The sequence below is a fragment of the Dermacentor variabilis genome, chromosome 5 (genome assembly GCF_050947875.1).
Source record: "Dermacentor variabilis isolate Ectoservices chromosome 5, ASM5094787v1, whole genome shotgun sequence".
In the NCBI taxonomy this organism is placed as follows: domain Eukaryota; kingdom Metazoa; phylum Arthropoda; class Arachnida; order Ixodida; family Ixodidae; genus Dermacentor; species Dermacentor variabilis.
In genome coordinates, this window is record NC_134572.1 from 53,308,924 (window position 1) to 53,324,635 (window position 15,712).

The 15,712-nt window shown below is 42.7% G+C and overlaps 2 protein-coding genes across 7 annotated transcripts in view; one reads left to right on the forward strand and one right to left on the reverse strand.

The window, feature by feature from the left end:
• The window catches only part of LOC142582612 (uncharacterized), a 156,092-nt gene that overhangs the window by 79,087 nt on the left and 61,293 nt on the right, over positions 1–15,712 (forward strand). The gene's annotated exons all lie outside the window — the stretch shown is intronic.
• The window catches only part of LOC142582610 (ATP-binding cassette sub-family G member 1-like), a 35,378-nt gene that overhangs the window by 13,083 nt on the left and 6,583 nt on the right, over positions 1–15,712 (reverse strand). The window contains exons 3-11 of the mRNA XM_075692498.1: positions 15,073–15,190; positions 12,400–12,586; positions 10,683–10,828; positions 7,187–7,310; positions 6,534–6,648; positions 4,011–4,156; positions 2,437–2,538; positions 969–1,137; positions 749–849 (exon numbers count right to left, since the gene is read on the reverse strand). Of these exons, the coding sequence (XP_075548613.1) occupies positions 749–849; positions 969–1,137; positions 2,437–2,538; positions 4,011–4,156; positions 6,534–6,648; positions 7,187–7,310; positions 10,683–10,828; positions 12,400–12,586; positions 15,073–15,190 (1,208 nt within the window). The remainder of the gene's footprint in view (positions 1–748; positions 850–968; positions 1,138–2,436; positions 2,539–4,010; positions 4,157–6,533; positions 6,649–7,186; positions 7,311–10,682; positions 10,829–12,399; positions 12,587–15,072; positions 15,191–15,712) is intronic.

Consider the following 15,712-nt stretch of genomic DNA (forward strand, 5'->3'; position numbering starts at 1 on the left):
TTAACACTTCTATATCCTTGTGTATTAATGTTATGTCGTAGCATTCTGTGTGGGTTATGGATTAATTCATGTGCTATTTTTTGTCTCTATACTAACTGTTGTTGTTTAAGCATGTTTTCAAAACGTACTTTATTGCCGGACCCTTCGTTCGTTTTTCATATCACCTCGTGTTATCATCGTTTGCTTATTGGACTGTTTTTGAGGTGCCGACCACACAACAGTTGTCAACATTTCCAATGTCATCAGAATAAATAAGTCCCACATATATACACAGTCTGCCTCAGTAGACCCGCCTAGCAACAGACACCCAAAGCTGCTTTATATAAAACTATTTTGCTGTGAGTCTAAGCCCGCTTGGTCGGCCCTCATGGAAATCACCAATACCAAAGCCACCATGCTCGAATAAAAAGCAGCCCTTAGCTCGAACATCCATGACTTCAGTCGGGCATGAATAGCTGAATCTATACGCGTCTTTTTTCGGTGTCTGTGCCTAAGTATAGTTTAACCATTAGAAATTGTGTCCATTTTAAAATCTGCGCTGACTCCGTTATAAAATCTCCGTTGAAATAGGAACAGATGTTTCCGCCCGTCTAGTCGAGGTTTTCTTTGCCTCAGCAGTAAGTTGGCCAGTTTGCAAGTTTCTATATAACGTTTGCATTTAGAGTTCGGAAATTTTAGGAAATGGCAGAAAAGTGTTTTTTTACGACGTGAAAATATTAAATTGAGGAAATTTCGATCATGTTCTTACCGTAAAAGGCATCTCAGTGATGATTCTAGCGATGTAGTACATGCTTGGGCTGTACCAACAGTTCCGATGTTCCCTCAGTAAGACACTGAGCTCTGTAGGGACTAAATGGAATGAAATACGTGCTGAACGTGTTTTATAATAAAGTGGTGCTAGATTACTCAGAACATTAACGACAAAACACTATGCCACGAATATCAGACCCCGAGGCCTGTATACTTACATATCAATACAGTCGGCATAATGGATTGGAAAAGGATGATTGCCAGGGATACGACAAACATGGCGGCATTATTCATTACACGGGTGGCTCTGTTCCCGATTCCGTAGTACATCATGGTTAGGAGAGCAGAAAAGAACAAGTATGCCAAGATGCGAAGCTGCGACGCAACCTAGTATAGAAAAGGAAAGAAAGAAAACATGTTAGAATTTACATGGCTGTTAAAATGTTATCTGTTAAGCTTCATACAAGTGTACGTGGATACAAACCATAAGACCAGTCTTCTGGATGATTTATTGTGTTTGTATAGCATATAGGGCACACCTACGAATAGGCTAGAATTTATTGGCAGGAGAGACAGAGAGGTCGACCTGAGATAGTGCGCTCTAGTCTGCTACTCTGCACTGGAGAAGAAGGAAGGGGAGTGAAAGTACTGGGATGGGTGATGATCATAAAAGCAGTGGTGAGTGCTTATGTATATGAGACAGTTGCCTTGCTAGAGCCGCTAGTTGAGCTTGGTGTCCTGCAGGAGCTTCAAAACTTTTGTTGCACGCATTGAGAGAGAGAGAGAGAGAGAGAGAGAGAGAGAGAATGAAGAGGAAAGGCAGGGAGGTTAACCAGATATGAGTTTCCGGTTTGCTACCCTACACTGGGGATGGGGGATAGAGATTAGAAAGATGACAGAGAGGAAAACGCTAAAAAAGGAAAAAAAGGAACACTCACACATGGAGACACACACACGCACAAAAGGCGTTCCAGTTAAAGGGGTTCGCAAAGGCCGGTAGATCGCAAAAAGCGCAATAGCGCTTGCACGGCCTTGTTCTGTGAAGTTAGCTCACTTCGATGTTGGAAAATTCTTTTTTCGGATAGCGGTTGGTCGTCCAGTTGGTTAAGTTCGTGGCGAAGGCATTCCCTCTGTGGACCGTACTGCGGGCAGGCGCACAAAATATGGCCGATTCTTCATGGCCGCAGTGGTGACAGGTTGGGGTGTCGGTCATCCCTATGCGGAACGCATAGGCTTTGGTAAAGCTAAAGTTGCAGTTTCAGGCCATGGGCCGAGGATAGCTTCCTCCGACAGTGGTTGCCTGCCAACGCTGGCTAGGAAACACACCTATGAAGCTATTTAAAAACGCCCACGCCGTTATTCTAAGGCTCACACCTGATTAGTTCAGTGTTAAAATGTTATGCAATGTGCATAATTTGTGGTCTCGTATGTCTATGACCTTCAGTGCGATGGTAAGTCCTGCTATATTTCTAAACGTAAATATCTAAATGATATTTCGTGCGTTTTCATGCAAGCTTTCTTATAATGAGGGGGGAGAGGGTTTTTTGGCTTGCAAATTACTTTGGCTTGCAAAAGGTTTTTTGGCTTGCAAATTATTCATATTGTTGAATTTAATAAAGAAAACTGCAGTAGTGGTAATGTTCTACCAACATAAAATATGCATACCATGTTAATTGTCAAACTTACCTTATTTCTGAATATGCAAAAGAAGCACCGTTTCAAGAGCACGCCGAACTGCAGGAAAGCGCTTGCATTTATTTTGTACATGTCACGTTCTTGTTGCTTTTCCTGAAACAATGACAATGATTTTCTATGAAGAAAAACTACCATTTTTACTTCTTGAACAGCCGTGCAAAAATAGTCATATGAAAATGTGCACAGAGACCTAATTCTGCCATTATTGGCCAAGTGGTTTTCTGTGGCAATAGCAGTTGGATATGTTGTTATAAGACACTTGCGCAATATGTACAATCGCGGTCAGTTTGAGCTGCAACACGGTTATCGGGGTCGAAGGAGCCCGAAGATTGCACGGCATCGCAGACAAACGAAAAATTGGAGAATTTTACACAGTTCTAATTACAGGTATTTAGTAAACCAATTTTCTTTATGTTTGTGCCGTCGTGCAGTCTTAGAGCCCCTTCGACCACGGACACCGTGTTGCAGCTCTGATTGAACGCGAACATACCTTAACTGTATTAGAATTTCTTTGTTAAGGTTACTAAGAAATGTCACGGAGCTTGCAACATATGCTTTACTAACAGCAATAGAAGAAACTATACCTTTCCTGGGTATTTGTTGCTTTCTCAGCTTACTTTAGAGCACAGCATCTATCATGCAAGGTTGTGGGTTCTATTCCGCACTGCGGTGTATCGTTCCTTTTTCTATCTTCCGTCACCTTCGCTTATGGCAAATACAAAAAAAAAATAACTTCAAATTCATTTACTTTGTAATTAGATATTGAGATTCGTATATATATTTGTGCCGAGCGATTATCTAGCACACACGCAGTTTATTAACTGAACACCGAGTCTCCGAGTTCCTTAACGTGCTGTCGGGCATTCCACGGTCTAAAATATATTTTAAACTATCCGGTCCAAATTTCGCGCAAAAAAGGTTTCGCCCGATATGTGGAAAGCGGAAAGCGCTGAGAGGTGACAACCCCCCTCACTCCCTTGTCTTTCCTGAAAAAAAAAGGCCGTACATCAAGGTAGTTGACAGGAATTGTTCTAGACAAATTTCGATGAGAACAGCGACGTAACGTGCTTTAGATTTTATAAATTAGGTTTTGCCATAAGCAACTGCGATGTACTTATAATAATGAGGTTAATACGTACACTGCAGAAAAGAGCATCAACACTTTAAGCCATAGATGTCATGGAATTTCTGAAATTGACAATTCTGTGCCAAAAGGCCGCGACTCAAGAAGGTTACGGATCGCTTCTTACTGTCTCGCATATACCTTAAAGCTCACTGAAGAGCTAGAACATAAGAGTGATTGAGTTCACACCCAATTATAAGGCCAGCGCTTTACCGAGCACCCAACTCATGAGCATATGACGTGCAGCAGAACCAATTAAGCCCAACGACAGAGCAGATGATATTTCAGAACCTCAGGAGCTTTGCGCAATAACAAAAGAAAAAAGTATTTAACGCATTACGAAGTATCGTATGCCATGGTTTAACAAGAATTACTACATATTTCGTAGTTCAAAGAGTTACCAGCTTGTCTGGCGCTATAAACTGCAGTTTAACTGACTTACCGCATCTGTCATCACTCTTCCACCATATTGTGTGAGTTGCGGATGGTCAAAGTTGTTCTTGCCATTGTCAATAAGGATGCCAGGTTTAAAGGACCTTGCTAGCTGTTTGCTAAGCTCCCCATGCTCTCCGGACGCTATCTCTGTCACTTAATAGAAAAAAGAAACATTGTTCACGAGTTTCATTTACTTGTCAGAATAAACTTAAGAGAAAGCTTTAGCTCGGGGGCTGTTATTTCGATACATAAGAAAGAAGAAATCGCTTTTCTTGGCAGCCACTGCACCAAATTTGATTATATTTGTTTCATTTAAAGAAAAAAGTTAAAATCTAGTGACTGTTGGTAGCAAAATGTTGATTTATGCCGTCAATTTTTTGGAAAACGAAACACTGAAGTTTACAACTCTGTAACTCAGCAATGCAAAACATATTACAATTCTGTAAATTTCATCTAATAGTACATCTAAAGCGGACAAAGTTAATGTATTACATATGCCTCTCGATTATACCACTATTATGCGAGTACGACTTTTGCGAAATTCTTCCAAACAATGTAACTGATTCACGTAAGACTCAAATTGGTAAATCGAATTTTTCCACTCTGGATGCTCTAACGGATGCAGTTTGCGGAACTGTGATATCTGTTCTTAGTGCAGACCCACGAATTTGTAAACTTCGCGCTTCCACTTTTTTATTTTACCAATTTCTGAACGCTCCTTTTAAAACATTTGGGCCCTCAATGAAAATTCCCCTTCAACAGCCACTAGAATTTAACATTCTCTCTCAGATGCAACAAATTAAATTGAGATCGACCGAGTGGTTATTTCAGAAAAGCGTTTCTATGTTTTACATGTATTTGAATAGGTGGCATTGGAGTTGGGCCCAAACTAAAGCTTCCTCTTGAGACACTAAAACGAAATACTTAAACAGTTTACAGGGATAAAGTATTCCTTGAGAAGTCTGCGTCCGTTAATTTCGCACTAGAGGCTTATTACTGGAACAGAAGATAAAGGCCGAAGTTCAATTAGTCGAATTTAACACCGCTGCCACAGAAAGAGAGAGAGAGTAGTTATTTTGAACGGGAAGAAGAGATAAGTGGCAGCGCCGTAACTGCCTCTCATAGGAGGACACCTCAACAGCACTGCATGGGGAAAAGGGTGCGGGGAGAAAAAGACTGCGACAGCGCCGATGTACGTCAATGTCATGTCATAGATTTCAAAGTATCTTTATTGTGTTCGGGCTTTTGTGGGTACAGTAAAGGTTATTAAGACTTGCCAAGTTCAGTTTTCGGATTTTATAGAATACAATGTAGTGCATACTTATAAATAATAAAAAAAAATTAACTAAGGTAGATCAGACGCCGAAAATGTCCGTGATGCCATGGTGAACTGGCGAGGGGATTGCAAGCTAGGCACCGCCATCCGTCTTTTATTTGTGCATCTTTTATGGATTACCAGCCCTATCTTCTGGGTAACAATGGCTCTTTCGGTAGTTCAGAATGGTAATTTATTAGGATAAACAATTTTCTTTTCTATTTATTTTGTCCTTGTAAAAAAATCTGCTATGGAGTCGTGCGCCATGTACATTATGCGGGCAGAAAAGTGAATAAAACAGGGCCGGATTTTGTTGTCATATGTAACACGAGCAAGCAAACCAAACTATGCCTAATGCAAACATGCCTCCAAACAAATACAGGCAGAGTATAAAAGTCATGCTTTGAATTACGGATAATTAAAACATAAGTTGTGCTTTTCGGTTACGAAACATTGTCGTGTTTTAATTGTACTGCATTTTTAACTCTTGAAGTTGGCGTAGCAAAAAAGAAAAAAAGTTCAAAAATAAATAAAGAAAACATATATACGTGATGCTTACGCACATGTAGAAGTGTGATGAAAATAAATCATGAAGGAAGTAATCATTTACACTGTATTTATTCTGCCAGTCAGAAAAAGCTGGCCAGGTGGTCGGTCTGAATTCTAGAGCTAGATTAGGTGTAGGAGGTGTGTGATGTTAGCGCACCCACAAAGCCATTGCCAGAATTTGAATCCGCTAGCCGGTGGGATGATGGTGTGCATCCTCGGCCTCATGAGTGACCGATATTCAAGTGCGGTGTCACTGTCCAGACGTGCTTGGAAAAATACTAGTGCGGCTTGGCTGCAGCCCAGCCCAGCTGATCGACCTACAGTTGAGTGTGCTACATCGAAAATCAAGCTTGGCCAATACCCCACCGCGGAATGTGCAAAAAGCTTCTTAAAGAAATACGCGGTGCAATACAGGGTACAATCATAATCCTTCCAAACCTTTTCTATGGACTGCATTATGAACAAATGCAGGTTTGCTGGTGTGCTTGTCTGTTTCCGGACGTTTATTTTTCATTGCAACGCATTCCTTACGTTGAAGAGGAGATAATTGAGTGCAGCATGTTCGTGCGGCGTTTCCACACTTGACACAGAGGGTTCGGTAAAGTGCGAGCAAATCTCTACAAAGCAGTTAGATATCATTTTTGTGCGGTGAGAAGTATGACTCACTGAAGTCGGATGGATTATGATGTATCGGGCAGTGGAGATTCTGAGCGGCCAGAAACGGCAGCAATTTGTCGACGGGACCATTGTAAATGCACATTCCTTCCGAGATCATGTACAGCTGAAAGGTGAACGTGCGTTGTTACTGGATCGGCCTCTTCCTTGATTACATGCCGTGATGCGCCCATGAGCATGCGCAGATGTAATTGCATGTTAAAACTGATGCATAGTGACGGCAATAAACACATGCCAGTATAGCGCGTAAGAGCGCGGACATATTTTCTATGGTCAAGATTCCTCGCCTCGAAATTTTACCTTTTGTTCATGTTATATCAAATGGCTGATTCCAGTAACGTTAGACGACATTGCTGGGCCATTAGCAACGAACATTTGACTTTAGTTAATGTCTGACATGGATAGGGCAATAGAGCACTAAGATCTTATTGTAATAATACGTTCATAACTCAATTTATTTGCTTAGCTCAAGGAATAGTGCAACTGAATGTTGCACTAGGCCAGAGCCCTAAACAGGCTCTTCACAGCTACTTGTCATTAATATCATCTTACGTCATGGCAGATTATGCAATGTCCCTGCCTCATGACTTTTGGTATTCGAGGGAATCTTATTCTCTATGTTCAACTTAACTGCAACCACTTGCCTTGTCAAAATGTGAGAACAGTGTTGCGCTGGGGTTGTGAATCGAACACAACACGGTGTGCCCGCATGCGGCTAATGACCGCAACACCAGAACGCACCTTAGTGCTGAGGTGCTGTCTAGTCCGCTGTAAATAAGCGCATAAAAATATTGTTTCGCAGGTTGCTCTTACAACAGCACTTGCTGTACAACGTAATGATATAGAATTTCATACATTAAAACCTTCAGTAAAAGCATACGCTATCAACGTCAGATCAATGTTCATGCATTAAACCGAACAGCTGTACGGATCACTAATACCCCTGTTACACGGGCGACACGTTGCACGTTATGTTACGCGATAACCGCGGTTAACGTAACCGCGGTTAACGTAACCGCGGTTATCGCTAAACGCGATTAGCGCGGTTACATGGCAGGTGAAACTACGGTTAGGCCGCTAAGCTCGGTTGACCGCCAACCGAGCTTGGCAACCTCGGTTTAGTGTAACAGACGTCTAGGAAACTGGCAAAATGGCGGACGGTACTTCTCCAGAGTGCCGCGCTGGCGCTTCGCAGATATTTTCTAAAAAGCGTATCATTTGGCTTGAGGCGACAACTGAGGTACTGATACGCGTTTGGAAAGATAATCTGGCCGCACTGCGCTCAAGTAGCCGAAACGCGCGCCTGTACACAGAGATGACGGCTACGCACAAATTTCAAAATTTAAGAACACCGCAATCAAAGTGGACAAGTGAGACACATACAAACGCTGTGCGTTTGTGTGCATCTATCCTTTTTCTCCAGTTTGATGGCGCTGCTTTTAAACTTCAGTATTCATAGCATGTACTTTTTTGTGATATCTTGTGGAATGTGAAGTCACAGTGTACATGAACACTAGAAAGCACTGCCTTTTCTACCTTCCTTATTCTTTTTTTTTAAATGCTAGCGTATAGTTCCAAAGTGCATTCGCATAAAGTCGTATCCCTTTAATTATGTAACCAACGTTTCTTAGCTGTAACATTCATTGAGAATTTTGTTACCTTTTCGTTCAGTGGACTTAATTTTATTTTATATTTACCTATTTGTGACCCTTAATTCTGACTTTTTATGTATTTGTATGCCCACCAGACATGCTCATAACTGAGAGCAGGAGTATAGAAGATAGATAACCTACACGCGCAAAACGCAGTCTTACACGTTAGAACTGTCAAATATGACAACTGTTTTGCTGAAAAATAACATCTTTATACTACTGTAATCAAATGTCGAAGAAAAATTATTCAAAATGAAGCCTGTGCGCAAGAGATCACGTGGCGCGTCATCAGACCATTCACCGTGATCGGGATAGCCCGTGTAACCCTGGCGGACTACGGTTCGCACTAACCACAGTCGAGCGAGTTAACCACGGTTAAGTTCACCCGCGGTTAAGCTGCCCGTGTAACTAGGGCATAGAAAGCTTACAAAAGGTCCTTTGACGAGTTTATCAATACGCTTCTCCGTGCGTTGAATAAGGGTGACGTTGGAAAATAGCAGTGGCGTGATACAGCGCTACATATTTTTAGACAGTGACGAGAAACACAAAAGAGCGAAACAAAGAACTACATAGGCAAGAGACGGAGCGTTGTCCTCTCTACTAAAACTATGTACATCTGCGCCACTTACTTTTTCAAACGGACACAACACCTGTGATATAAGTCTGCAACCTTTTTTTCGAGCGGGACATCAAACAAAAACAAAACGCTCTCGCTTAGGCTGAGTCAGTCAACTGGAGAAATTTGCTAGTGTGAAATCATCCAAAAATGACTTTAGTGTCATAAACGTTTCCTGGAGTTGATCACTGCATATTTATTTTTGTAATCATGTGCCTTACACCTGTATCTCTACACACAATATGAAAGAAACGAATGAAAACAAATAAATTGATCAATAGATCTTTACATGTTCGTCTCTGAATTAGGCTCCACGTCAGCAAATACCCCTAGCACTTACTCTAGAAAAACTAGCCTTGTGAAATGCTACGTTGCTCAATATACTTGTATATCATCCACATTGATACCTCAAAGATTCCGACGTACTTGCGGTAATGTGTGCGCGTTGAAATTCCGGAGTGGTCAGCGAATGAGTTTTCAGAATAAACTGTGACCTGTGTGCGTTGTCTCAATAATCAAAATCTGTAATGGCGTAGTACCAGCCTTTCTGATATAATACAGTAGATTTGTGCTGTACGACAATCGTTTTGTGTTACCACATGGCGCCGAACTAAAGCTGACGATAACTGTAATCCTGTTTTCGATTATTTCATTGAAACTTGCTAAGCTTTGTTGAACACTTTTGGTGGCCGCCGTGGTTGCTTAGTGGCCATGGTGTTGGGCTGCTAAGCACGAGGTTGCGGGATCGAATCCCGGCCACGGTGGTCGCATTTCTATGGTGGCGAAATACGAAAACATCCCGTGTACTTACGTAGATTTAGGTGCACGTGATGGACCAAATTTTCGGAGTCTCCCAATATGGCGTGCCTCATCATCAGATCGTGTTTTTGGCACGCACTACCCCATAAAACAAAGTAAAGACTTTTAGTGGAAATACGCGAATAGGAGAGAATAGGTAATAGGGGTACGCTAGTCCAGTTAAAGCCTTGCTCTTTAACTTCATCATCATCATCATCATCATCATCATCATCATCATCATCATCATCATCATCATCATCATCATCATCATCATCATCATCATCATCAGCCTGGTTATGCCCACTGCAGGGCAAAGGCCTCTCCCATACTTCTCCAACTACCCCGGTCATGTACTAATTGTGGCCATGTTGCCCCTGCAAACTTCTTAGTCTCGTCCGCCCACCTAACTTTCTGTCGCCCCCTGCTACGCTTCCCTTCCCTTGGAATCCATTCTGTAACTCTTAATGACCGTCGGTTATCTACCCTCTTCAGTGCGTGTCCTGCCCATGCCCCGTTTCTTTTTCTTGATTTCAACTAAGATATCATTAACTCGCGTTTGTTCCCTCACCCAATTTGCTCTTTTCTTATCCCTTAACGTTACACCTATCATTCTTATTTCCATAGCTCGTTGCGTCGTCCTCAATTTAAGTAGAAGCCTTTTCGTAAGCCTCCAGGTTTCTGCCCCGTACGTGAGTACTGGTAAGACACCAGCTGTTACAAACTTTTCTCTTGAGGGATAATGGCAACCTGCTGTTCATGATCTGAGAATGCCTGCCAAACGCACCCCAGCCCATTCTTATTTTTCTGATTATTTGAGTCTCATGATTCGGATCCGCAGTCACTACCTGTCCTAAGTAGATGTATTCACTTACCACTTACAGTGCCTCACTACCTATTGTAAACTGCGTCTTTGATAGCAGTCCCGAAAGCTATCCGGTACTATGGGTGTCTCAGGCTGTGTTTTTGCTAGTATTTTATACTACTTCTAGTATACTACTTTTAAATACAAATTAGCACTGTGTCTTTGGGATGCTTGAATAAAAATAATTGTTCTCATGTTTGATACAGGCTCACCTGGTGGGCTCGTCCAGGAAGATGACAGGAGGGTTGCTAATGAGCTCTTGTGATATGGCAAGCCTTTTTCTTTGGCCTCCAGAGAGATAGGCGGCCCTTGTGTTCTGGCACTCTGTCAGGCCCCACCGCTGGATGGCATCATCCACCTTCGGTTGGCGCAAAAAACAGCAAACGCGATATGTGGCCTGTCAAATAAATCTCTAGCATCTTGACTTCGCCGACTCACTTATTGCGGTGTTTTTTATATATCTTATAAAAGAGTCAATGTCAATTGTTGTTTAAAGCATATTTTACATCACTAAAGTGAGAATTATTTTAATATGCTTTCTTGAAATGCTTGCTAATAACACAGTTACAATTCAAGCCTTTGTTTGGTGTGTACGTACATATCAAGTGTTATAAATACTTGCTTACAATTACAATTCATGTGTACAGTTTAACTTGCGCAGCTAGGTTATAACACTGTAACTCGAATGAGGGCCCCACTCTGCAAATGCCGCACCCCCAATTTCGCAGCCCAAGATATTAAATTAAAAGATATTATTAAATTAACGTTCTCAGATGTTTAATAATTTAACGATCCGACCACACCTAAGCACGTCTTATGCGTTGTGACTCAGATAGTATTACTGTCAGAATTCTACGCCGCTGAGCAGTCCTTCTAGTTACGAACTCCTCGCAGGCAAACGAGTGCGTCGAGACGCTTGATGCATTTTTATTTGGCTTTACGAGGCGTAGTTAGAACGCAGACGAGATCTTGCGCGGAAAACACGCATGGCGTCGCGGCGATGCCATCTCCCCTTACGCAATAACGCGGCAGCAAGTGTGCCATTTTGTGCGCTCTGCTCCATCGAGGCCCGATCCAGCAAGCCCAAGCCAGCACCACGAGCGCGCGCGGCGCCATCGTGACGTCGCGCCGCAGCTAATGGGAACGCGCCCGTGACGTGACGTTGCAGCCAATGAGAAGTTGCAATGCTATAGCCGCCGGCGGCTTCTCCGCTTAATGGCTCATTTGACGAGGCTCCAGCACCTCGCAGCAGCGGGACTTTCGCAGCATAATCCTAGCGATTACACTGCGTGGACGCAGGGCCCACATTATCGATCCCTCTTGGACTTCATTAGATGCGCAAATCTTTCTTCATTCGTTTAATCATCCTTATTGACCCCCATCCCATACCCCTGTATGCCCTGAGACATTTACCCTCGCATTAAAGAAATAATGAGCATCGCAGGTTGTGTACATACTCTCGGATTCTGAGCGAGTGTCGTGCGCAGTATTCAGAGATAGTTGTGTCAAACTTTGACGTCGCAGTGATATCTCACTCCATGGCGGGCACTGAGGACGACCATCCATGAGCGTGATGCTGAACCGAATCTGAGCGACGGTGACAGCGACAGTAGTGAGGACTGTAGAATGGCAAGATCTGCGTGGCGTGTACGCGTGAAAAAATATATGCGTTGTGCAAACAATAGCGTTTGCTCTTTTTACACAATGGAATTAAGGGTATTACTCAATGTAGAAAACTTATACTGTAATGGCCTGCACCGGGCAACACCGCCTCAAGATCGCGAAAAAAATAGGTGTGGCTCTTACAAGAGTATGTACGATATATGTTGTCGCGCTATGCCATTACTATCATTCGTATAGGCAGGGACAACGAAATGACACCAGGGTACTTAAGCGGCGAACTAAGCTGCAGAACACATTGTAACTTACAATTTCGCGTCTTGTCGAGCTTCTAATCGATGGCGTCCGTAGCTGGACACTCATGCTTAGGGCTTCGCGTACGGTCAGTTCCGGCAGGATGCAATCATCTTGCATGACGTAGCAGCTTTGCATATTGAAGAGCTTTGTGTCCCTCACGCAGCCGTTCACTTGCACTTCACCCTCATATCCTGTGTCACTGCGTTCGAAAATAAAAACACTGGAAACTCGCTCTCTTCTCACTTCTATTCACACACCTGAATCCCTACTATTAATCTTATTATCTACAAGTACTGCGGACTTTAAGAAGCCCAATCAGGAAAGGCAAAACAAAAGGAAACTACAAATGCAACGATTACAAACACAGAAAAATAAAAGAGGAGCAAGGCTGTAGAAAGAGTTTAGTATGGCTAATTTATACAATCACATTTAATAGCAGCAGAAACTCTGTAGTGCTTTTGGAAATTGCTTGGTAAGTATTACATGCTCTGGATATTTCTGCTATAGTGTCAAGTTGTTATAGCTTAAGAAAGAATACTATAATGCAATGCTTCTAGCGAAATAAGGTGTCCACGTGTAGTTGTGGTTGTGACGGGTTTTACGTGTGGTTAGTAGGTTGGCTTATGTTAAAACAAAATTCCTAACTTATATTTGACTGAATAATGTAAAAAGGTTAATCGGGCCCCGTTACGTCTTTCTTTAACGTATTTAGTTTGATCGACTAGCTGACATGAAAGTAAACAGAAAGGCAGTTTTCTTGTAATTAATAACCTGTTTGCTGCAAAATCTAGTCAATTGAGCTCAGCCAGCTTAACCTCCGCGCCTTTTCCTTATAAATTATTTCTATCAGCGCAATCACCTTTAACGAAGGATCAAAATGAACAATTAGCATAGGTGTTGACAATCCCGACCCAATTATATCATATAGCCCGGGTTTTAATGAAGTTAATGTTAAGGGAACAAGATAATGCTGTCAAATTTGTTCGTTGGTATACAGCCACGCCTTGCTGTGCATAGTCTTCTAGTTTATACATGCACTTTAAAGGTAGCAAACCATCAATCCATCTGTCGCACCTCAAGTGGCGTCCAGTCATTAGTTAAGGTATGTTGCCAAATGTTGCCAAATATGACACGGAAGGGCATCGGCTTTAGAAGCTACGCGTAAGCGGCAAATTGCGCAAGCTCCTATCTTCCGCCGGGCTACTCAGTGCGGGTGGGTATACTCCTTTAAATACCTCCATACAAAGGTACAACAGAACTTGCGCTAATCTTGCGCAGCAGCTGCAGTCCAATGATCAGTCCACTTTCATGCACTCTGGTAAGCAGTATCAGGACATGAATGCTGAGATCATCAATGGCCATTGCATTGCCACAGGCAAGTACTTGCTTGTGAATGAATCTACGTGAACGCCCTTCGTCTCCAAAACTTATGCCTGCTTGTTTATCAAACTATGTGAGTCACAAGAACCACTGTTTTTGTTCGGTGAGTGACAGAGACGAATATTGGCGCACGTCCAGAAAACAACTTGTGTGCTTCGCACACAGGGACCGTATCGTACGACCGCGTCAACACAGTTATCTCTACACCAACTGAGCTAATGGCAGCTAGCGTCTCTTCCTATACCCCTAGGGAGGTTGTATAGTGTCGTTAGCCGTATGCTAGGGGCCAGATAATATCCCTACTGTTCAACGCTTTGCTTTGTCGCGTAGAAAAAGTGCGTGGGGGCCAAAACAGCCGCTATTTGAATGTGTGCCTAAGAGTACACTTTTTGTCATTGAAAACAGCCGAAAATGCAAACCTGGCGAGTTATTGCGTTCCCCTCTTGTGCTCAAAGATACCAAGATGTTAACGAAACACGAAGAAAGTTGCTTAGGCGTTTAACACACCGTACTTGTTAGAAATGTATCAGTGCTGTTTACATATCAATCTGCAAGAGTAGATTTTATTTTTATACTTCTTTTAAAGTCTGGCATTTAAGAGATAATGTTGATCATCAGTTATTTGCGGATTACCTTACCTTGTTCTTCAATGTATTTTTTCTTACTTATTTTTCTAATAGCTGTCTTGCAGTATTTGCAGGCAGCGAAAATCACGGGTCCATGTCTTGTGTACGAGCGGGTCTGTTTATTTTAATTAAACTTTCAGTTTCGAGTGTGCAATCTGTGTCTGCTTATTTCCTTGTCCAGTGTTCTTTTTTCATGCTACAGTAACAGTGAAGCATGAATGCCAACTTCTCCAATACTCTGCCGTAATATGCATAAACCGACTTTTGTGTCTATAGCGAACATGGTTTGTGACAACCCCCTATTTCACGGAACTATAAGCTTCATATATACTTCTATGTTTGCTCTTCAGACTTTCGAAAGGGGAGAACGCCAAATATATATCATTAAGTATAGATGAAATGTGGCAGAAACGTTACTTTAGTACTTTAGCTACAGAAAAATGTAATTCTATGTGCAAGTATAACTCCACTGTGTTCTATGACTAGTGCGACGAGCTCTTCTAGCTCACAGCGCCAACATAGACGACACCACAACAGCCGCGGCCGAAGTAAAGTATCCTAATCGGTACATGCGCTTTTCGAGGGGCTGTCCCTCTCAGGATCACTTTAATTGTATTTGCATGCGCTTTAAATTTGTTGGCCTTAGTCTCGTTCTTAACTTGGTCAAACGAGAACTCACTAATGTCCCGAGAGGATGTTCATAAGCGTTGTTTTCCCTGCACCGGAGGGCCCCATAATCGCAGTAAGCGTACCCGGAGCACACCGTCCGTACATTTGGTTGATGAGCAGTTTTTTGCCTAGAACAGAAAAAAAAATTACCGACGATTACGTTACTTCCTAATGCGAAATTTGAGCGCAGCAAATAAGCTGTTTCACCTTTTGGATAGATTGAGGCAAAGAAATCGAGCAACACATGTATGCGCTATCACAGAATTTTTCTTTTATTTTTCACACGTATTCCTTTAACAAAGACTCCACTAACAGTTCTTGACAGTCATGAAGGAAGCTTTGTGGTCGGAGAAATAGACTGATATATGTTCGACTTGGTACACCAATGCTTGATTCTCAAAGACGAGATCTATACAAGTGCCTCGCGAGGTTGTCACAGCCGTGGGGGAAGCAGAGGCTAAGCGCCGCCGCCGAGAAGACCCTGCCGTTCGCGCCGCCGAAGCGGAGGCTCATTGCCGCCGTCGAGAGCAACCAGCAGTAAGCGAGGCTGAAGCAGAAGCTCATCGCCGCCGCCGAGAAGACCCTGCAGTTCGCGCCGCCGAAGCGGAGGCTCATCGCCGCCGTCGAGAGCAACCAGCAGTAAGCGGAAG